We start from the raw sequence: 22,997 nt of genomic DNA, 5'->3' as shown, positions 1-22,997 counted from the left end.
GTGACATTTCACTGACTGCCTCCATAACTTCACCCATGGTGATTGTAGCTCGTGGATTGGGAATGGAATCAGGGCGGAGTCTTTGGTGGGAGCTGCCCTGGGTCAAGTGAGACACTGAGAGAGAAACAGAGCAGGCAGAGAAAGGCAGGAGAGAAAGGAGGACACAAACACAATCAGCTGAGAAGGTGGCACTGAAAAACAAAACAGAACGGAGGGAAATTGAACGGGACAGTGCCGCGAGCAGTGAGGGAAGACAAGCACACAATCAATGTGTTGATAAGCAAGCTCCGATTTATTCAGAAATCCTGTCAGTTTATATAGTCTTTTACAAGCAATATCAGCAACAAGCTTCTCATTGGTTAATTCATAAAGGTTCATTGTTCCATGTTTTCCTATGTGCAGTTTCAACTGCTTCTAAGTTCTTCATCCTATAGCTTGATACATTTTACTTTACTAGGTACAGCTTGTTTTACATCCTATTCTTGTACAACTCATATCTCAAGGATACTCTGCCTCTGCTATCTGTACAAGCAATGTGTACTGTTCCTAGGCCAAGCATAGTGTACTAATTCCCAGGCCTGAACACAGTGCTGTTCCCAGGCACAGAGCTGTTTTTGGGGTTTTACACAGAGGATTGCTGGAACAATTGTTCCATCGATCCATGGCCCTGTTCCTGCAGTCATTCCCCAACAGGAATAATCAATAATTCTGAAATGTTTATTTACTATCAAAATACATCCCATACACCTAGCTGCACACAATCCTGATCCCACACCCTCAAATTTGGATCCCACTTCTCCCAGTCGCCTTCCAAGCCCATCTCACCCTGGAAGGTGTGGAATTGAGTACTTTTGTCATGGGACTGCGATTTTAAGGGGGAACAAGCCATTTTGAGGTGGGATTGAACCCTTTTGGGGCTTGATTGAGTTGTTTTGAGTGGGAATGAGTCATTCTGAGGTGACAGATCAATCCATCTTGGCTTTTGGAGTGGAAAGAGATTAAGAACACTGCCTGAAATCACCCAAGAACCCAGAAATCTTCCAGAATACGTCCCCAAACCATAAATTCCTCCTCAAATTCCTGTGAAATGGTGGGGCTTTAAGCATCTCTGATCAATTTCTTTTAGTTCTATTTTGGTTGTTTTTAAGGGATGAAGATAAATCAGAAGAAAATTACAGCCAAACCAAAAGGGTAACCAGCCAGGTGTCTTCCCAGCATGGATCACATGAAATGTGGGTCACCAGGGCTCTGACCAACTCCATCTCCGATGGGAGATGGAGTTGGAGCACGGCACAAAGGTCTTCCCGCACTCGGGGCACTCGCAGGGCTTCCCTTACTGGTGCCTTCGTTGGTGTCCGGACAAGTTAGAGCTCCTGGAGAAGTTCTTCCCACACTGGGGACACTCGTAGGGCCTCTCCCCAGTGTGGATGCGCTGGTGCCTGATGAGGGTGGAGTTGCACTTGAAACCCTTCCTGCACTCAGGGCAGCGGAAGGGTCTCTCATCCATGTGAATCCGCTGGTGCAGGAGGAGATAGGAGCTGGTGTGAAACCTCTTCCGACACTCTGGACACTCATAGGGCCTCTCCCCAGTGTGGATCATTTGGTGGATGATCAGGTGGGACCTCTGGCTGAAGGTCATCCCACACTCCCCACATTTGTATGGCCTTTCCCCAGTGTGGATCCTCTGATGGCAGATCAAGTGGGATCTGCAGCTGAAGCTCTTCCCACATTCCCCACACTTGTAGGGCCGTTCCCTGGTGTGGATCTTCTGGTGGCAGATCAGGTTCGAGCTCTGGCTGAAGCTCATCCCACATTCCCCACATTTGTAGGGCCTCTCCCCACTGTGGATGCGCCGGTGGGTGATGAGGGTGGAGTTGTACTTGAAGCCCTTTCCACAGTCGAGGCAGCGGAAGGGCCTCTCCTCAGTGTGAATCCGCTGGTGCCTGAGGAGACTGGAGCTGGTCTGAAACCTCTTCTGACACTCGAGACACTCATAGGGCCTCTCCCCAGTGTGGATACGCTTGTGCCTGATGAGTTGGGAGCTGCAGCTGAAGCCCTTCCCACATTCCCCACACTCGTAGGCCCATTCCCCGGTGTGGATCATCTGGTGGCGGATCAGGGTGCTGCTCTTCCTGAAGCTCTTCCCACACTCCAAACACTTGTAGGGCTTCTCCCCATCATGAAGCTGCTCATGGACCACCAGCTCCGAGCTCTGCCTGAAGCTCTGCCCACCTTCCTGGCACAGGGTGGGTCTTTCCTCCTCAGAGCACCCTGGGCTGGGTTTGCAGACCGTCCTCCTGTGGGATCTCTGAGGCTTTTCCTCCCTGTTGGATTCATGTGCCATGGAGCTGTTCAAAACGGCCTCTTCCACGAGGTTGTGCCGTGGGGATTTGTCCTCCCTGGTCTCCATCCTCAGCTCCCTGTCTGGGGGAGGAAGGACAAGGAGAGGATGGGATTTGCCTCCGTGCCAGAGGGAAGGGCAAGGAGATCCCCCCAATGTGTCCCCGGCAGGACGGCCGTCGGCAGTGGGGTTGTCCTGCAGCCGGGGGCCGTGCTGGGCTGGGAGATGGAGCAGGAGAGAGGTTGCCCGGGTGTCCCAGGGTATCTTCCTCCTCCTTGCAGCCTCCTCCTCCATCCAGCTAAGGTCTGAGAATGGGAAATCCTGGTTTGGGGAAAAACAAGGGATGAGAACATTGTGTTTGAAGGTCCCTCTGCCCATCTCTAGAAGTCACCAGCCATCTGGGGTCCATAAAAACCTCCCAAACACCAAGATTCAGTCCTGAAAATGCCTCCCAGCAGTTCCCCATCTCTGGTCTCTCCCCTTTGGTGTTCAGGGTTCCCCCCTGTCCCAGCTGTTGGGATCACACTTGTATTGGGGCTCCCCTGTCTACTTGGTCCCCACCCTCCCCAGGCTGCTGGGAGTCCAAGGAACCCAAAAAGCTCCCCCCTCTTTGGTCTCCTCACTTAAAGACACTTGAGGTTTTAGGGGTCCCGGAGTCCCTTCTCCCTTTATTCTCTGCTTTGGGCTGCAGGGGCTCCAAGGAGCCCCCCCTGCCCCTCTCCAGGCTCTTGAGGGTCCCGCCAATGGCGGTGCTCCCCCCTCTCCGGGCTCCCCACTTTGGGCTCCTGGGGGACACAGGGCTCTGCTCCTCCAGGCTGCCTCTGCTGGCAGCCTCTGCTGGCAGCCACCACCTGGACCCCCCAATGTCCCCCCAAGGGGTCTCAGCTTTGCAGTTCTTCATTCTCCGAACATCCCCCCAAAAAACCCAACCCAGGAACCCCCCAGGATACTTGGGCTGAGGTCCCCCTCCCCTGGTCACCTGTGGGATGGGGGGTGATGGTCCCAGAGGGGCTGCGAATTCAGGGAGCGCTCGACCGCATGGTTCCTTCTCCTTTCCTTGATCCTCCTTTGTCCTTCCTCTTCCTCCCACGCCTCCTCTTCCATCCCTCCTCTTCCTCCTCCATAAGCCCACCTCCTTCTCCTACTTCCACCCCTTCTGGTTCTCCTTCTCCATCCCTCCCCTTCCCTCCCTCCTCCTCCTGGCCCAGGAGCAGCGACACCCTCGGAGCCCCGTTCCCGCAGCCCTGGCAGTCTGCGGCAGGAGCGGGGATGGAGCCAGGCCAGGTCGGGATGGGCAGCGTGGGGCTCTCAGCTGCTCCCACCCGCTGTTCCAGGGGGGAACCCAGCCCGGGCAAAAGGAGAGGCAAACTGGGAAAACTGGGGGCTGCACATCCCAACTGGGCCTTGCTGGGGACCCTGCCTGGGTACTGCCAGCCCTTGGGGCTCCTCTCAGGACATCCGGGATGGGGGAACGCAGAGAGGGCTGGGGGATCCCAGGAGTGGCAGCACTGGGATAGACTGAGATTGTACTGGGATCATAGTGGGATCATACTGGCAGTGACTGCAACAGTACTGGGATTCCAGCAGGTGTGAATGGATCCTGGCTGGGGGTTACTTTGAGCTACGGGGCCCATGCTGGGAGGAAAATGTGGACACATTGGGAGCAACTGGGACCAACTGGAAGGTACTGGAACCATGCTGAGGGGACTGAGACCACAACTGGGGCAACTGGGTTCATACTGAGATCAACTGGGACCACAGTTTGGGCAACTGCCAGAAACTGGGATCATGCTGGAGGCAACTGGGAGTAACTGGGAAAGACTGGGATCATTCTGAAGTAACTAGAACCTTACTGGGCCAACTGGGATATACTGGGAGTGTCTGTGAACATACTGGGGGGACTGGAACCACACTGGGAACAGCTGGGACCATGCTGGGGGCACTGGCAGTGAGTGGGACCATGCTGAGAGGGACTGGGACTATTCTAGGGACACCTGGGATCATCCTGGGAGGAACTGGGAACAACTGGAACTATTCTGGCAGCAACTGGGATCATACTGGGATCACAGTGGGAGCCGCTGGGTGAGATAGGTATCACACTGAGAGTGACTGGAATCATACTGGGATTGACTGGGAGTGGCTGTGAGCAACTGGAATCATGCTGAAAGCAACTGAGAGGAAGTGGGAGTGACTGGGGCCCTGCTGGGGAAGACTGGCATCATACTGGGATCATACTGAGAGTTACTGGGACTAGCGGCAATTGGGAGAACTGTGAACAAACCGGAGGAAAGTGGGAGCAACTGGGAACAAATGGGACTGTGCTGGGGGCAAATTGTATCATAATAGGGAATGACTGGGAGCAACTGGGCTCCTCCTGGGAGCAGCCCCTGGCGGCCCCAGGAGCCCCTTTCCCGGCCATGCCGCCCCTCCAGCCCCAGCACCCCCCACTGCCGAGGTGCCGGCACTGCCAGGGCTACCCCCCTCTCGGGGTCCCTGCTGGGGCTTCTGGGACTCTCCTCTCTCTGGGCTCCTGCTCAGGGAAGCCGCGGCTCTCCCAGGGCTCCCCAAAACCGCTGTCCCCCCGCCGGGGCTCTGCCGCCACCGCCGCCCACCGGGACCCCCTAAAAACTCCTCCTGGGGACCCCCCGATGTGCCCCCGAGGGCTAGCTGCGGCTCGGCTTTGGAGCCCTGCCAGCTCCAAACATCCCCCCAAAAAACCCCAAACCCAGGGAGCCCCGGGAAATTTGGGCTGAGCTCCCCCTCCCCGGGCACCTGCGGGATGGGGGGCGATGCTCCCAGCTGCGGGTGCAGAGAGCGCTGAAAGCGCCCGGGGCTTCTTCTGCCTGCTTCGGCTTCTCCTTCTTCCGCTCCTCCTCTTCCTCCTCCTCAGTCCCTCCTCTTCCTCCTCCTCCTCCCCCTCCCGGGCCGGGACGCGATGGGAAAGGGCTGGGTCACCCCCAAACCCAGCTGCGGTGAGCAAAGGTTTGCGGGGAACAATGGGAAGGGGGTGGGAGAGGGGGCACAGGGGGAGGTGGGAGCCGCTGAGGGTCACCCAGGTCACCCCAGGACCCCCAGGCGCCGTCCCAGCCCCCCCAGTTCACTCCGCAGCCCCGGCTGAGGGGGCTTAGACCAGGAGCCGCCGTCGTTCGGGGCTCCCCCGAGGGCAGCGAACGGGCGAGCTCCTGGCTTGGAGAGGCCCCAGCGGAGGAGGGGATCTTGACCCTCCTCGAGGGCCTTGAAGGGTCTTCAGACCCCTCTGAAGAGGAGTTTTCCTCTTTTTAGGGTTTTTTGGGGGGCTCCCACCACCCCAAGGGTGTTTTTTCCTCCCCATTTTAGGGAGTTTGTGGGGCCGCAGCCCCACAAGCCCCTTTTTAGGGGGGATCATGACGGCTTTAAGTACCTGGTAGGGATTGGGGGTCCCAGGAGGGTTTAGGGGTCCCAGGAGACTTTGGGAGTCCCGAGAGGGTCTGGGGGTACTTGGGTGATGCCGATGATGGCGATGGGGACCCCGTGCTGGGTATAAACTTTCATTATGAATTCCTAGGGGGGTTTTGTGTATCTCCAGGGTTTTTGGGGTCCTGGTGGATTTTTGGGGGTTCCCAGGGGAGTTTTCAGGATTCCCGAAGGGGGGGATTGGGCAATCCAGGGGGAACCCAAGGTTGTTTTGGGGTACCTGCTGGTGACACAGATGGGGACCCTGTGCTGGGTATGAACCTTCTAAGGGGGGTCTGGGGGGTGCTGGGAGTTCCTGTGGGAATTTTGATGTCCTGGGAGGGTTTGGGGGGGGTCTGTATGCTGTTTTGTGGTCTTGGGGAGTTTTTGGAGGGCGCAGGGATGGTCTTGGGGTCCTGGGGACGTTGGGGTGTCCCGGGGGGGTTTGGGAGTACCTGGGCGATGCCGGTGACAGAGCTGGGACCCCGTGCCGGGTATGAACCTTCTCACTGCGCACGGGCAGCGTCAGCGTGTTCAGGGAGATCCTGGGGGGCCCAGGGGTCACCCCAAACCCCAGGGGACCCCAAATGCTCAGGGACCCCTCGAACTCCCCTCACCGCTGGATCTGTTGCAGGCAGGGGGGCACCAGCACTCGGCCCCCACCCCCCATCATCCCAGGGGGACTGTGGAAGAAATCTGGGGGTGCACAGACAGGTCGGGGGGGACCCCCAAAGTCCTGGGAAAGGGGGAACACCGGGGAACTCCCAGGAATCCCCACTGGGGGGTTAGGGGAGATCCAGGAGGAGTTTGGGTGGGCTTAATTGTCTCACTATCGTCAGGAAAGGGGATTGACTCCAAGGGTCCCCGGTGTCCCCATTCCCAGCTAAAGCTGGGAAAACCCGGGCTGGCTGGGAATAGGGGTCCCGGCTGTCCTCAGTGTTGAGGAAAGGAGGGACCGGGCGCTGGGAAAGGCAGGAATAGGCGTCCAGGGGGTCTCTGGGTGAAGGAAAATGGGGCTCTGGGGGCTGGGAGAGGCGGGATGGCCGGGAAAGGGGTGCGGGGGTTGCTGGTGCTGGATAAGGGGGTGCAGGGTGGAACCCACGCCGGGAATGGGGGTGCGGGGGGATGGCGGCGCCCGGGAATGGGGGTTCAGGGGCCCCTCGGTGCTCCGGAATGGGCGACCAAAGAGTTCCGGTGCCGGGGGTCCCCCTCACCTCTCACCGCCCCCCTGGGCCCCAGGAGCGCCCCCAGCCCCAGCGCTGGAGCCATCGCGCTGCTCCTCCTCACTCCCAGTATGATCCCAGTATGATCCCAGTAGAGCTCAGGCACCCAGGAGCTGCTCCCAGTATGATCCCAGTACAGCCCAGTCACTGCCACTCCTGGCATCCCCCCCAGCCCTCTCTGCGTTCCGACCTGTCCCGGCTCCATCCCCGCCCCTCCCGCGGCTGGGGGGGCTTCGGGAGCGGGGGGGGAGGAGGAGGAGGAGGAGGAGGGAGGGAGGAAGAGGCGGAGCGGCAGCAGGAAGCAGCCAGAGGAGAGAGGAGGATGAACCGCGGGGCTCCGGCGCTGCCTGAACTCGCAGCACCCGGGAGCATCGCCCTCCATCCCGGAGGTGCCCGGGGAGGGGGAGCTCAGCCCAAATATCTCGGGGCTCCCTGGGTTTGGGGTTTTTTGGGGGGGATGTTTGGAGCCGGCAGGGCTCCAAAGCCGAGCCGCAGCTAGCCCTCGGGGGCACATCGGGGGGTCCCCAGGAGGAGTTTTTAGGGGGTCCCGGTGGGCGGCGGTGGCGGCAGAGCCCCGGCGGGGGGACAGCGGTTTTGGGGAGCCCTGGGAGAGCCGCGGCTTCCCTGAGCAGGAGCCCAGAGAGAGGAGAGTCCCAGAAGCCCCAGCAGGGACCCCGAGAGGGGGGTAGCCCTGGCAGTGCCGGCACCTCGGCAGTGGGGGGTGCTGGGGCTGGAGGGGCGGCATGGCCGGGAAAGGGGCTCCTGGGGCCGCCAGGGGCTGCTCCCAGGAGGAGCCCAGTTGCTCCCAGTCATTCCCTATTATGATGCATTTTTCCCCTGGCACAGTCCCAATTGTTCCCAGCTCCTCCCAGTGCCATCCAGTGTGTTCCCAGTTCTCCTAATTGCCCCTAGTATAGTCCCAGTCACTCCCAGTATGATCCCAGTGTCTCCCAGCAGGGCCCCAGTCACTCACCCTAGTCCCCAGTTGCCCCCAGCGTGGTCCCAGTTCCCCGCAGCACATTCCCAGTGGTTCCCAGTGTGTCCCAGTCCTAGTGCAGTGATGGGGAATATCAAATGCACTGAGGCATCGTGTATGGTTAACACAAAAGCTGTGGCTATGTTTGTGATGGGGTCGTAGGTAAAGTTCACTAAGTTCCACCAGGACTGGAATTCCTTTTCAAAATCAGTGGCACCGTCCCAAACTATTTTCCGGATCTCAGTAGGATACAGCTGAGAGCTAAAGAAACGTTGTTTTGTGTGGCAGTGAGTGCATCAATTACCAATTTGTGATCATTTACGTTTACTTCCTCCCAACTTGCTAATATATTTGATAGCAACCACTGATGTGTTCCTAAGGCCAGTAAGGACGATTGCAGTGGTTGTTGTAATTTGGTCAAATCTTTAGTTGTGGCAGCCAATTTATTCATTAGTACTTCTGAATCAATGCTATTTAGAATTCCCAATCCTGTTCCCACAGCACTGGTTATGTCTTTTAGCATCCGTCTTTTAGAAGGGTTTGGCTGTCGCAAGCAGGTTGCCCAACCCTGAAAAGAAGTTTGCAAAAAAAGTGAACAAGCTGACTGAATTTCTGCAACATTGTTTTGCATCAGCAATTTGACTTGATTGAGAGACCACGCCGGATTAAACAATATTTGTTGTTGACCTGTTTTCCTGATTATGTATGGTCCAATTTCAAAAATTTTCGAGCTAAGCATAACCAGTGGTTGGGTGGTAGGTGTCACAACATTAACATCAAGTTCTTCCCAGTATTTAAATCAATACTTTAAACTTAAAAAAAAAAAAAAAAAGGCACTTCAGAATTTTTGGACCAAAGACAAACTACTTCTACAGTTTGTGTTAATGTGAAATTGTACCAACAATCCTGTACGCTTGGTTGCGTACAAACCTTTTCGTGCTTAAAAAGATTTTTTTTTTCCCTTTTTTTTTCTGCATGCTACCACAATTATTTCAGACCACGACCACTCAGCTGCTTTCTGGCTAATGGGCTTGTGGTAGGACGCAGAAAAGTATCACCAATTTTATCATGGTTTAGGTAGTCTTCATGTCCCTCGGAGTTCTTCTGAAAAAGTAAACACAACAGAATCCTGCCACCGTGTTCTGGTTTGAAAGCAAAACCAGTGAGAGACTCCAAGTCAGAAATACAATTTATTGGGAAAAGGGAAAACAAAAGACAAAAATACACACAATGATACAAAAGGAAGACCACTGGCAAAGTCAGAATACAACTTGAGACCCGCTTTGGCCAGCGTGCTGGTAGCAGTCCAAATTGGAGTGGCTGCAGTCCTCTTGGAGTGGCAGATGTGGTTGCTGTGTCTTCTTGGAAACCTGTGGAAAGGCTGCCTTTCTGTCTAGAAATTCCTGGATTTATCCAGGTGGGAATGCCTAGCTTCTCCCCCTGAGCGGAGCATCTCACAATGGGCTGATGTTATTTTGAGTCACAAGGTGTGTTCTTAATCACCTGTTAAACAGAACTGGCTCTTGGAGAGTGTTATCTCTGAGTCATGAGGCAAGACATTGATGGTCCTATTAACAGGAGATAAGGAAAACTGTCCAGATGCAACTGCTACTCGGATGGTAATAGGAAACATCTTGGTGCTCAGTCTTGGACACACCAAGAGGCAGAAAAGTTAAAATGATGGAATTATCCAGCATGTATTTATCCGATGCTCTTTCCCTAGAGCACCAGAGGCTTCCCATGCATATTTATTCAGAGAGGTTTTTAGCACAAGTGGTACTAGCCCTATAGTGAGGGAGGTCCACCAGAACAGGTTGGCCAGGGTAATGTGCTGGATTATTAGGATCATTTGGTACAGAGCATAGGAGTCAGTGTAGATACAGACAAGAGAGGTATTCTGTACCTCACGCTGGAAAACACTCCAAACAACTATCAGCTCCCCAGCCTGAGCACTGCTTTCTCCCTTAGTAATAATTAGTTCACCAGAGGAAATGTGGAGGGCTGCTGCCCTGTACGTCCACATCTTCCCCTCTCATTTGGCAGAGCCATCAGTGAACCAAGAATTTGCTGATTGTTCGGGGGAGAAAGGAGGGACTACTTTGATTACAGAGGCAGGTTTGTCTTGGCTGCTATCCAAGCTCTCAGTTTCTTGTATTGCCAAATTTCTCACAGCTCCTTCTGTTATTGAGAAGATGTTACAGTAATGTTCAATCTGAGCATACCATTTCCTCACTGAGGCCCTCTGGGCCACCCTGTCAGGAGGGGGGGTCTCAGTAGTGATTTTCTTAATAACATTGAAAGGGCCTCTCAATACAATTGGTTGTTGTTGTGCAACTTTTTCCACTTCTATGAGAGCTAAGATAACCACAAACAATCCTTTTTCCCAGGTAGTGTATCTTTTCTCAGCATCTTTGAAACCACGGGAATAAAAACCAACAGGTCTGTCGGACCCTCAGGACCCCGCTGCCATATGTGTACTGACAGCCCTGAGGAGGCAAATCCCCATTCCACCTGGAAAGGATCTGTAGGATGGATAGGGGTCAGTGCTTGATGAGCTGTTGCTTCAAAAATCAGCAATTGCAATGCTTTCTCCTGAGAAGGAGTCCAATCCCATTTCACCCCTTTCCTCAGCAAGTCATAAAGGGGAACAAATGGGTCGTTCTGGTTACTCGGAAATCTATCTGGTCTTTCTACAGGAGATACAGCTGCTGTGGTTTTTTGAATGAAAATCGCTGTAGGTTTGAGTGATTCTGGAAGCCCTCGAATTAAAGAAGCCATAATTTCAGGCTTTACAGGTAATTGCATTGGTGATTGATAGCCTGTAGTTAATTTTCTTCCATGTATCATTTGCAGGCAGGCAGCTCTGTGAATGTTTTCCAGGCCTTGGTCGAGGGTACTGAGTATGGCTAGAGGGTCTCCCATTGTTAAAAACACCCCATGTACCCAGTGGCTTCTTGTTCTGACAAATGAATTTGATCTCCCCCAGTGAGAGACACTCAGAATACGTATTCTGTCTCAGTTTCGTGAGGGAGATGCCCGTACTTCTTTAATTTAGCTAATTCAGAAGCAGTGTACGGGATTTCTTTAGTGGTTATGTGTGGGTCAAAATCTTCATTATTGATATAGTCATATTCTGTTTTAATTAAAAGTCTCATGTTAGGACAACAGTGTTCCCCACAATTTTTTACTAAAGCTAATTCTTTTTCAGGGTAATTTTGATTAATGTGAGGAGTTTCCTTCTCCTCTGTCTCTTTTGAGGAACTAGCATTCTGTGAATTTTTAACATGTTCCTCTCTCAAGGCAGCTTGTAATAAATGATTTTTATTCTTTTCTTCATCTAATTGTTTTTGCAAAATTTCAACTAGGTTTTGAAGGGAGTCTATTATAGCATTTTTCTCACTTCTTTGCTTAAAGCGAGTTTCTACAGCTGCCATAAGACAAGCTCCCAAAACTGAGCATAAGATAGTTTTATTTCTGCCCAGTTTAAATTTTGTTTCATGTTGTAAAGAACATACTCTATCAACCACATTTTCCAAATTAAACCAGTTACTTTGTCCCCATTCCTCTCCTCCCAGAGAATGTTTGTCATTGTGTTTAGTTAGTAAGGCATAAAATCCAACTTTAGCTTTATCGTTAAGGTTATCACTCATTTTGCGAAGTGACCAAAACCACGACAGGGAGGTGCAGACTTAAGTTACACAAACCACACAGCCTTCACTGTGTCTCCCTTCACTTCCCTGGGTGGGTGAAGAGACAAAATCTGTCTGGGAGGCTCTGCTTAGATTCTTCAAGTTGTCCCTTCCTTCCCAGACCAGATACACACAACAACAACAAAACAACAGTGTCCCGCCTTTTGCACTAGGGGATCCTTTGTGAATTTCCAAAGACAGTGTGGGTGCCTTTTCAGCTGCAACCCTTCTGTCTAGACAGAAATCCTGTGCATGACGCCAATTAATGTCACAATCCGCCCGTAGGGGCAAAGGAATCGTGATGGTTCTTTTCACTGATCCCAAAAGTGCAAAAGACAAACAGCAGGGGACTATCAGTTAATCACAACAAATGCACCTTTATTAGGGGCCAAAACAGTAAATGCGATAGTGGGGATCAGAAAGGAGATAAAAGGATAGAGAGAGAGAGAAAAAAGGGGGTTGGGAATAGCCACCAACACAGGTGAGATCCTCACTGGTCCAGACAGCGGGGATCCATCTTGTTGTGTCGGGGAGAGTCTCCAAAGTTCTGGTCAACTCGGGTCCAGTTACAGTCCACCAAGAAAAAGGGGGGAACATGCAGGACAATGAGAGTCTGTTGTGATTGCTGCGGGGGAACAGGTGAGTCCACTGAAACCACCAAGGCAGGACGAACACAATGAAGAATAAGTCCATTTGAGCTACTGAAGGAGAACAGGCCATGTCATTAGTGGTCACACCATCCTCTTCCCCACTCCCTGTGGTAGGGGTCTCAGTCTCAGTCCTTTGGAGGGGGTTTTCGATCTCCATCTGTCACGGTGGTAATGAGGCAGGTGAGGGGTCTTCAGTGAGAGACCACTAGAGTCACCCCAAAAGTTCATTTGGCTCAAAGGTGGGGAAACCGTTGTAGTGAGCAGGTATCACAGCAGGCCATTCCTTGCTGGGTCTGTGCCAGGTCCTTGCCAATTCCTTGCCAAGTCCTTGCCAGGCCTTGTTTGGAACAGCTAGCGTGACGGTTCAGCAACTGCACCGGCGTCTTCTCCAAGCTGGAACTGCTGTGGGGGAGGGGTTACTCCTCGTGGCACTCAGGAGGCAAAAAGAAAATGGGGGGGGCTTTGGACGGCCTCTTACACTGGCTGCTCCCACTGTGATCCCAGTATGATCCCAGTTGCTGCCAGAATAGTTCCAGTTGTTCCCAGTTCCTCCCAGGATGATCCCAGGTGTCCCTAGAATAGTCCCAGTCCCTCTCAGCATGGTCCCACTCACTGCCAGTGCCCCCAGCATGGTCCCAGCTGTTCCCAGTGTGGTTCCAGTCCCCCCAGTATGGTCACAGACATTCCCAGTATATCTCAGTTGGTCCAGTAAGGTTCTAATTACTTCAGAATGATCCCAGTCTTTCCCAGTTACTCCCAGTTGCCTCCAGCATGATCCCAGTTTCTGGCAGTTGCCCAAACTGTGGTCCCAGTTGATCTCAGTATGAACCCAGTTGCCCCAGTTGTGGTCTCAGTCCCCTCAGCATGGTTCCAGTACCTTCCAGTTGGTCCCAGTTGCTCCCAATGTGTCCACATTTTCCTCCCAGCATGGGCCCCGTAGCTCAAAGTAACCCCCAGCCAGGATCCATTCACACCTGCTGGAATCCCAGTGGCTCCCAGGATGATCCCAGTCACTCCCAGATCCTCCCAGTACAATTCCAGTCCTGCCCAGAGTGACTCCCTGTCACTCCCAGTGTGGGCCCAGTTGCTCCCAGTCACCTCCAGCATGGTTCCAGTCACAGCCAGCACCTTTCCAGTCACTCCCAGTCTGATTCCACTATGAACCCAGTCACACTCAGATATTCCCAGTACTATTCCAGTCACTCCCAGTATGATGCCAGTCAGTTCCAGTAGGATCCCAGTATAACCCCAGCATGGGCACAGCTGCTCCCGTTATCATCCACTGTGGTTCCAGTTGCTCCCATTTACCCCTGCTGTGGTTTCAGTCTCTCCCAGTGTATCCCAGTTGCCTCCAGCATGGTCCCAGTCACTCCCAGGTGTCCTCAGTTGCTTCCAGCCTGATCCCAGTTGCTCAGAGCCACTCCCAGTCACCCTCAGTGTAGTCCCAGTTGCTCCAAGTAAGATCCAGTAGGATCCCAGTTGCCCCCAGTATGCTTCCAGTTGCTTCCTGTTCTTCCTAGTGTGATCCCAGTTGTCCCCAGTTGTCCCTTGTATCATCCCCATCACTCCCCATATGAACCCAGTTGTTCCCAGCATGGTCCCAATCATGCCCAGTTGCCCCCAGTGTGACTCCAGTCATGCCCAGTTGTCCCCAGTGTAGACCCAGTCACTTCCACTCGCTCCCAGTTACCCCCAGCATGTTCCTTATTGTTCCCAGTGTGTTCCCAGTCATCCCCAGTATGGTTACAGACACCCCCAGTATGTCCCAGTTGTGCTCAGCATGTCTGTGGTCATTCCCAGACACTCACAGTGATCCCAGTAAGGTGCTTGTTATCCCAGTATCATCTCAGTCACACCCAGTATATCCCAGTTGTCTCCAGCCTGCATCCAGTCCTTCCCAGTTCCTCCAGTTTGCTTGTAGCATGATCCCAGTTTTTCTCAGTTGCTCCCAGTAGCCCAAAGTGGGATCCCAGTTGCTCCCTTTCAACACCAGTGTGAGCCCAGTAACCTCAGTATGATCCTTGTCGCATGCCAGCACTCCCAGTACGGTCCCAGTATAATCCCAGTAACTTCCAGTCACTCCCAGTATGGTCCAAGCTGCCTCCAGCTTGATCAACCCAGTCAATTCCAGTATGATGACATTTGCTCCCAGCATGCTCCCAGATGCTCCCAGTCACCCCCAGTATGGGGGATGATGTGCCTGGTGTGTTCCCAGTCACTCTCAGATACTCCCAGTATTAGTCCAGTCCCTCCCAGTATGATCCAAATATGGCCCCAGTGTGCTCCCAGTCACTGCCAGTATGAACCATTTGTGCCCCACATGGTTCCAGTTGCTCCCTTTCACCCTCACTTCGGTTCCAGTCACTCCCAGTCTCTCCCTGTGTTTTCCAATTCCTTCCAGCATATTCCCAGTCTCTCCCAGTTCCTTCCAGCATGATCCCATTTGCTCCCAACCACTCCCGGTCAGCCTCAGTGTAGTCACACTCACTGCCAGTATGATCCCAGTCACCTCCAGCACGATCGCAGTTGATCCCAGTATAAGCCCAGTTGCTTCCAGTCAACCCAGCATGCACCCAGTGACTCCCAGTTCCTCCCAGTTGCTCCCAGAATGATCCCAGTTACAGCTTCTCCCGGTCACCCTCAGAATGATCTCAGTCACTCCCAGTATAGCCCATTTGCCCCCAGCATGGTCTCAATTGCCTGCTGCAGGCTCCTACTCACTCCCAGTGTGATCCCAGTATGATCCCAGTCGCTCTCAGTGTGATTACAGTCTCCTCTGGCATGGGCCCAGCTACTTCCAATATGATCCCAGTATGATCTCAGTACAAATGCTGTACCGTCACAGTCACTCCCAGTATGATCCCAGTATGATCCCAGTACAATCTCAGTCCATCCCAGTGCTGCCACTCCTGGCATCCCCCAGCCCTCTCTGCATTCCCCCCTCCCGGATGTCCCGAGAGGAGCCCCAAGGGCTGGCAGTGCCCAGGCAGGGTGCCCAGGCAGGGTCCCCAGCAAGGCCCAGTTGGGATGTGCAGCCCCCAGTTTTCCCAGTTTGCCTCTCCTTTTGCCCGGGCTGGGTTCCCCCCTGGAACAGCAGGTGGGAGCAGCCGAGAGCCCCACGCTGCCCATCCCGACCTGGCCTGGCTCCATCCCCGCTCCTGCCCCTGGGTTGAGTTGTTTTGGGGGGATGTTTGGAGAATGCAGAACTGCAAAGCTGAGCGGAAAAGGCCCCTTAGGGGAACACTGGGGGGTCCCGGTGGCGGCTGCCGGCAGAGGCTGCCAGCAGAGGCAGCCTGGAGGAGCAGAGCCCTGTGTCCCCCAGGAGCCCAAAGTGGGGAGCCCAGAGAGGGGGGAGCGCCGCCATTGGCGGGACCCTCAAGAGCCTGGAGAGGGGCAGGGGGCACTCCTTGGAGCCCCTGCAGCCCAAAGCAGAGAATAAGGGGAGAAGGGACTCTGGGACCCCAAAACCCCCAGCATCCCTAAGTGGGGAGATGGAAATGGGGGGAACTTTTTGGATTCCTGGGAATCCCAGCAGCCTGGGGAGGGTGGGGACCAAGTAGACAGGGGAGCCCCAATCCAAGTGTGACCCCAACAGCTGGGACAGGGGGGAACCCTGAACACCAGAGGAGGGACACTAGAGAGAGGGAGCTGCTGAGAGGCATTTTCAGGACTGAATCTTGTTGTTTGGGAGGTTTTTATGGAGCCCAAATGGCTGGTGACTTGTAAAGATGGACTTGGGCAGAGGGACCTTCAAACTCAATGCGCTCATCCCTTGTTTTCCCCCAAACCAGGATTTCCCATTCCGAAACGTTAGCTGGATGGAGGAGGAGGTTGTGAGGAAGAGGATGATTTCCCAGTACAACCAGGCAAGTGAGGAGGAAGTCAGTGCCCCTTTCCCCCTCTCTCCTGCTCCATCTCCCAGCCCAGCACAACTCCTGGCTGCAGGACAACCCCACTGCCGACGGCCGTCCTGCCGGGGACGCACTGGGGGGATCTCCTTGCCCTTCCCTCTGGCACGGAGGCAAATCCCATCCTCTCCTTGTCCTTCCTCCCCCAGACAGGGAGCTGAGGATGGAGACCAGGGGTGACAAATCCCCACAGCAGAACCTCATGGAAGAGGCCGTTTTGAGCAGCTCTATGGCACATGAATCCAACAGGGAGGAAAATCCTCAGAGATCCCACAGGAGGACGGTCTGCAAACCCAGCCCAGGGTGCTCTGAGGAGGAAAGACCCACCCTGTGCCAGGAAGGTGGACAGAGCTTCAGCCAAAGCTCAGAGCTGGTGGTCCATGAGCAGCTTCACGATGGGGAGAAGCCCTACAAGTGCTTGGAGTGTGGGAAGAGCTTTGGGTGGAGCTCCCGCCTGATCCGCCACCAGATGATCCACACCGGGGAATGGCCCTACGAGTGTGGGGAGTGTGGGAAGGACTTCAGCTGCAGCTCCGCCCTCATCACCCACCAATGCATCCACTCTGGGGAGAGGCCCTATGAGTGTCTCGAGTGTCCGAAGAGGTTTCAGACCAGCTCCAGTCTCCTCCAGCACCAGCGGATTCACAAAGATAAGATGCCCTTCCGCTGCTCCGATTGCAGGGAGAACTTCAAGAGCAACTCCCACCTCATCACCTACCGGCACATCCTCACCATGGAGAAGCCCTACGAGTGTGGGGAATGTGGGAAGAGCTTCAGCCAGAGCTCCTACTTGATCCACCACCAGAGAATCCACACTGGGGAAAGGCCATACAAATGTGGGGAGTGTGGGATGACCTTCACCCGAAGGTCACAACTGATCATCCACCAAATGATCCACACTGGGGAGAGGCCCTATGAGTGTCCCCACTGTCAGAAGAGGTTTCGGAGCAGCTCAGGTCTCCTCCTGCACCAGTGGATTCACACAGAGGAGAGGCCCTTCCGCTGCCCTGACTGCGGGAAGGGCTTCAAGCACAACTCTGCCCTCATCACTCACTGGTGCATCCACACTGGGGAGAGGTCCTACGAGTGTCCCCAGTGTGGGAAGAGCTTCTCAGACCGCTCATTCTTTACCCGACACCACCAGAGGCACCAGAAAGGGAAGCCCTGCGAGGGCCCTGCCTGCGGGAAGAGCTTTGTGCACTGCTCCAACTCCATCCCCATCATAGGACCCACACTGGTCAGAGCCCTGGTGACCCACATTCCCTGTGATACACAGAGGGAAGTGACTGGTGTTCTTTTTATTTTTCCTCTAGTTATCTTTTTTCTTCCTCCCTTCAAAACAGAAAATTGGGGTAAAAATAAACAAATTCATCAAAGGCATCTCACCTTTTACTTGTGTTTTGGGGAATCTTGGATTCTGGGAGATACCTGGGAGGATATGGGGGGGGGTTGGGGGGTATTTGATTTAATTGTCTTTATTTCTTGGCACTCTAAAAGACGAGAGGGACTGATCTGTCAGCTCAAAACCACTCAGTGCCACTGAAAACTACTCAATCCCACCCCAAAATTACTCAATTCCACAGCCCCTCAGGGTGAAATGGGGTTGGAAGGGGATTGGGCAAAGTGGGATGCAAATCAGGAGGGGTGAGATGAGCATTGGGTGGGGTGGGATGGGTGGGATGGGGATTGGGAGGTGTGAATGGGGGAAGTACAGCTTGGGAAGGGGTTTTGATGTCCAGGAGGGGTAGGATGGGTTGGGATAGGGATTGGGGAGGTGGTCTGGACTGAGACAGCCAAAGTTTGGGGATGATGAAGGGAGGGGGAGCCCATTACTGAGTGAGATTTTGGATATTCCATGTTCCTGAAGAAATTTTGGGGTATCTCACGTTCCTGAGGTGGTTTTGGGGCACTCCCCAACTCTTGGGGGGTTTCCTGAGAGCAGCTCCATGGAGCCCCATTTCCAGGGGTGGTTGCCACGGGCATGAGCTCAGAGCTGTAGTGAGTCTGTTGCCTCAGTGCTGGAGAGCAGCGAAATGATGAATGGCCCCAGACATCTCTATTGCATGTCTGTGCAGTCCTGTGAGTTTACTGGGGAGACAGCAATAGCAATCCCCTGGAGAGATGCACCTTAGGCTCCAGGCAGTCCTCACAGCTCAGGGTGAGGACAGAAGCTTCCCCCATGGTGCTCTGCAGTACTATATTAATTTGTCCCAGTTCTGTCCTCATTGGCTCGTTAGCCTTCCCTACCCCTTTTACCCTTTTATGTTCATGTTGTAGAGAGTTCTCCCTTCCCTGTCTTCCCTTTAGTTTGTGTCCCTGCCTATCCACTCTAGCATTTCCTATTGGTCCCTTCCCTGTGTACCACCCCTGAGCCCTCAGACCTTTGGATCCCTTACGCTCTTCTCCGCCCCCTCTTTTTCTGTATTTGTACCCTGGACCCTCCTCTGTTCCCTGTCTTTGGCCCCTGGACCTCTTCAGCGTCGCTGTAATAAAACACATTAGAACTCCATGCCTGGACCCTCCCGTGTGTTCACTACTGAGCTGCTCCATGTGTGTGTGTGTGTGTGTGCTGGGGCTCTCGTGGCTCCTACCTGTTGGTGCAAGACACTCTCAGGGTAGGTTGCATCCACCACCACCACAGACCACAACAAGTGGCGCCTGAACAGGGACCTTCGTCTGGTACCCCTGAAGAGCATCTCCAGCATCACTGGAATCTAAGTCGCCTTCAGGTCAGCCACTACCGTAAGGCAACCTCTGAGTTTTATCAGGGAACGCTGAGGGGAGAGACCTGCAACCCTCTCAGAGTCACGGACTGGAGGATCACTCTCCTCGACAGACCCCCCACAAGATCCTTTGTTGACCCACCGTTGGGTGAGTATGTTGCGGTCAGACTCTTTTCTTTTGTTTTCTCATTTTAAATCTTGTGGCTGGGAAGACTGCAGAATGGTCACAAAACTCACCGTTCTGCAGCAGGAGATTTATATCCAAATTACATTAGCCCTTTTTGCTCGGGGAATTAATTTTTCAAAGGGGAATTTGAAATCTTTTGTTCATTTTCTTTCCAAATATTTTATGTTACAAGGGAATCAGTTTTATCACTTAATCCTTGGGATATGGTTGGGATCAAGTTTGTTTTATAAATGGAAGGAAATTTTAAAGTGAGGAAGTTGTAGCCTCTTTTTTGTTCCATTTATGGCAAAAAGTTTTATCTTTTTTTTTTTTTTGCTCTATTTATGATTCAGTTAAAAAATCGGGAATATTTGGAAATATTTTCGGGTCCCCAGTTCAAAACCCCTTCCCCTCCATCCGAGCCCCGAGCCCCTAAACCCTCTTCCCCACCTGAGGAGCACTCGGCAGGCAGATGTCGCTGTTCAGCACAGGGTTGCTGCTGTCTCCCTGACGCCTCCCAGTCCCCTCTCTCCCCTTACCAGGACGGCACTGGCCATGCTGCTCTAAACCTTCCCCTCAACCTTCTTCCTCTGCCTGCAAACCCTCTTTCATCTGCCCCAGTTGCCATTACCCCGCCAAACGGTGCCGGCAATGTGGCCAGCCCTGCCATTTTATCCCCTGCTGATCCAAGTTTTCCCGCCCTCACACCCCAAAATGGCCACTTTCCCACCTCTCCTCCGCCCTTTCCTGCTCCTCCTTCATTGGGCTCCTCCCCTGTGATGTGTTCCCCTCCAACCATCGCATTGATGGTCGCTCCTGTGTCAGGATCCCCCCTTTCCATCAGTACCACCCTTCCTGCTGTGGGCCCTGCCTCTCCCCTCGTGGTCTCCACCTTCTCCACCCCAGGCTCCACCCCTGGCTGCCATGACACTTCTGGCTTCCACATCAGTGGAGCTGGAAGTGGCCATGATGGTGACCGGAAGGCAGCCATCTTGGCTGCCAGCCGCCCACGACACTGGGCCACACTGGTTGCCCAGAAGCACCGTTCCTCTGCCAGCAGGCCCTCCTCCTCAGCAGCAGACAGTGATTCCCCAGACTCGAACACCAAGCCTGAGGATCACTGGGCAGGGGTATAGAAGCAAGCTGCTAGGGTAGGTGACTGGGAGATGGCAGAGAGATTGCAGACCCTGGCAGCCCTTATCCAATCCAAAAGAGGGAGGAACCCAAAGTAGGACTCCATGCCTGATAAGAAGCATTGTAAGTCATGCAGGGACTGTAAGAGGGGGTCCACATCCTACAAGAATAATGAGCTTCGCCAAAAGCCGCGACAACAAGCGCAAGCGGCATGGAAAAGAACAACAAAAGATATGGCACACAGATACAAACCAATAACCCAAAAAAGAAGAGAGCTCTACACTGCCTGAACAATACAACTTCCTACCAGACTTGCATTCCAAAAACAAAATGTTGTTTAATTAGTTCCTACCCATTCAATTATTTCAGTTGTATCTTAATTTTATGTATGATTACCTTTTTGAGTTATTACTTTAGTAGTCTTATGAGTTTTAGTTATTGGTATGTGAGTTATGTTCCCTTGTTTTATAAAGTACTTACATAGAGAGTTTTAGAGATGTAAGCCTGTGAGCCTACTGGGGAGAGAGCAACAGCAATGCCCTGCAGAAATGCACCTTAGGCTCCAGGCATTCCTCACAGCTCAGGGTGAGGAAAGAAGCTTCTCCCATGGTGCTCTGCACCACTATGTTAATTTGTCCCAGTTCTGTCTTCGCCATTGGCCCACTGGCCTTTCCTACCTCTTTTACCCTTATATGTTCATGTTCTAGCAAGTTCTCCCTTCCCTGTCTTCCCATTGGTTTATGTCCCTGCCTATCCACCCGAAGATTCCCTATTAGTCCCTTTCCCTGTGTACCACCCCTAAACCCTTAGATTCCTGATTCTCTCTTCCACCCCCTCTTTTCCTGTATTTATACCCTAAACCCTCCTTTGTCTTTGTCTTTAACCCCTATGTTATGAATAAATCTAAGGTTTAACCATTGGTTTGTATGTTTAACCTTTTGTCTGTTTATTCCACAGTTTGAAAGTTCGCTTGAATGTATTCACTGATTCCACCCCTGTTTGTATTCTCCCTACCTGATGCATTTGTCCTTATCCCCGGTCCACGCTCCAGTTGTATTCCCCTAGTTTTGGAACCCCTTTTCCTAGTAAGTTAAACCCTCTTTGTCCCCTTCATGGCGTCGGGTAACTTAGCCGCTGCTCCCTGAGGCGACTTCCTGATTCCCAGGAGGCCTAGTGTGTGCTGCATATTGATTGCCAGACCCCAGCAGAGGACTAAAAATGGACTCAAACCACAAACCAAAGTAGGACCTGCTCAACAATCCACATCCACAGGACAGGGAAGTCTCAAAGAAGTAGAGAAAGCTTTCAACATCCCTAGAGCTGGTCGTCGTAACTTGAGAGAGGTCCGAACGGAGTCACCACCTTAGACCAACGAGCCATAATTGAGTCTCTGGACGTATCCTCCGAGGGTGGAGACTCTGACCCTGCCACAATCGACAGGATCATCTACCCCTCCTCTGGGACATCGACTCACCTGGGAGTAGCGGCGGCGTCGCGAACCCCGTACCCCGGCCCCCTTAGGCTATCTTTTAATAAAGGCCTTATCAAGAAAGGAGCACAAGGTCTCCTGACCCTTTTATTATTTACATCAATTGGGGGCTCGTCCGGGATCGGCCACGCCCACGAGGACCCAGGAGGACTGGCTATCCGCCTCGGACCCTCGGTGGTCAGCTGGCCACATCCAGACGGTGAAGACAGCCTACGGAGAGAGTCAACGGCTGAAGAGCGCCAGATTGGTAAGACCTCCGGCGGCGGGATACAGGAGGCGAGTGAGTGTGTGCGCGAATGAGACGGGGGCCGGCAGCTCAGACCCCCGAGGCAAGTGAGGACCCCCTAGTACCGCGGTTCCGGACTCCCGCAAGGGGGCCGGCCGGGAACGGGGGGAAGCGAGAGAGGCCCGATTCAGGCCCAGTGAAGCGAGTGAGACGCCTCCCTCAGGGGTTAGCAGATTAGCTTCCCCTGATTAAGTTGTGAGGTGGAGGGAGGGACGACCCGGGCCCCGCTAAGACCTAGCCTCAAGGAGGTACGGGGAGGGAGTAGGGGCCAGGGAGGGCCCCCAAGATCTCCGCTAGGACCCAGCCTCTAGGTCAGGACCCAGGAGTGCTGGAAGGGGATAGCGCTACCCTGTTGGGACCGGGCCCTGGGTTTCTGGGAAAGGGGGAGTTAAGGACTGGGGGGGGATTAGCCTGCTAGGACCTCACTCCAAAAACTTCCCCACCCTAGGGGTTGGCCGTTGGAACCCAACCTGAAGGAGAAGGTGTGGGGAGGGACCCCTAGGTTTTATTTTAGTTGGTGTGGTTCCCCTATCCTCTTGGGTGTGCGTTTGGTTTGTCCAATCCTCTGGGCAGGTAGAAGGGTTTTAAGTGGCGGTGAGTTGACCTGCAGACCCCAGGCTAACCCGGGTGCTCGGGATCCTGGGGAGTGTGAGTCGGGCGCAGTCCAACCCTCTGGGCAGGTAGAAGGGTTTTAAAGTTGTGGTGTGTTGACCTGCAGACTTTAGGTTAGTGTTTCTCCTGGGGAAGTGTGTGCGTGAAGTATGTTCCTTCGGGCAGGTGGAGGACAGCATGTCAGTGTGTTGACCTGCAGGCCTCAGGCTAACCTGGGCGCTCGGGACCCTGGGGAAGTGTGAGTTGAGCGCAGTAAGGATTGAGGGGGACTGCAGTTTTTGTTTTGTTTTGGTGAATTAGGTAGTAGTTTGTTTGAGTGAACCAGTTGTTAAGAGAGAGATAAGTTCTAGTCTAATTTGTGTGGCCCG

At 53.6% G+C, this 22,997-nt stretch overlaps 2 protein-coding genes across 2 annotated transcripts; one reads left to right on the top strand and one right to left on the bottom strand.

The window, feature by feature from the left end:
* Positions 1-271: 271 nt before the first annotated feature.
* Positions 272-3,494, bottom strand: LOC128821308 (zinc finger and SCAN domain-containing protein 2-like). The gene is made up of 2 exons (XM_054002267.1): positions 3,321-3,494; positions 272-2,662 (listed from the first exon to the last, which is right to left on the bottom strand). Exon 2 carries the CDS (start codon positions 2,633-2,635, stop codon positions 1,334-1,336), a length of 1,302 nt encoding a protein of 433 aa, XP_053858242.1. The 5' UTR covers positions 2,636-2,662; positions 3,321-3,494; the 3' UTR covers positions 272-1,333.
* Positions 3,495-5,245: 1,751 nt separating this feature from the next.
* Positions 5,246-22,031, top strand: LOC128821293 (zinc finger protein 660-like). The gene is made up of 5 exons (XM_054002244.1): positions 5,246-5,313; positions 16,103-16,181; positions 16,373-17,667; positions 19,953-20,080; positions 21,651-22,031. The coding sequence occupies exons 3-5, from the start codon at positions 16,383-16,385 to the stop codon at positions 22,029-22,031; spliced, it is 1,794 nt and encodes a 597-aa protein (XP_053858219.1). The 5' UTR covers positions 5,246-5,313; positions 16,103-16,181; positions 16,373-16,382.
* The last annotated feature ends 966 nt before the right edge of the window (positions 22,032-22,997 follow it).

Source organism: Vidua macroura, chromosome 38, assembly GCF_024509145.1.
Source record: "Vidua macroura isolate BioBank_ID:100142 chromosome 38, ASM2450914v1, whole genome shotgun sequence".
In the NCBI taxonomy this organism is placed as follows: domain Eukaryota; kingdom Metazoa; phylum Chordata; class Aves; order Passeriformes; family Viduidae; genus Vidua; species Vidua macroura.
The sequence above is the reverse complement of the archived record's forward strand: the minus strand, read 5'-3'. Positions and strand labels throughout refer to the sequence as shown.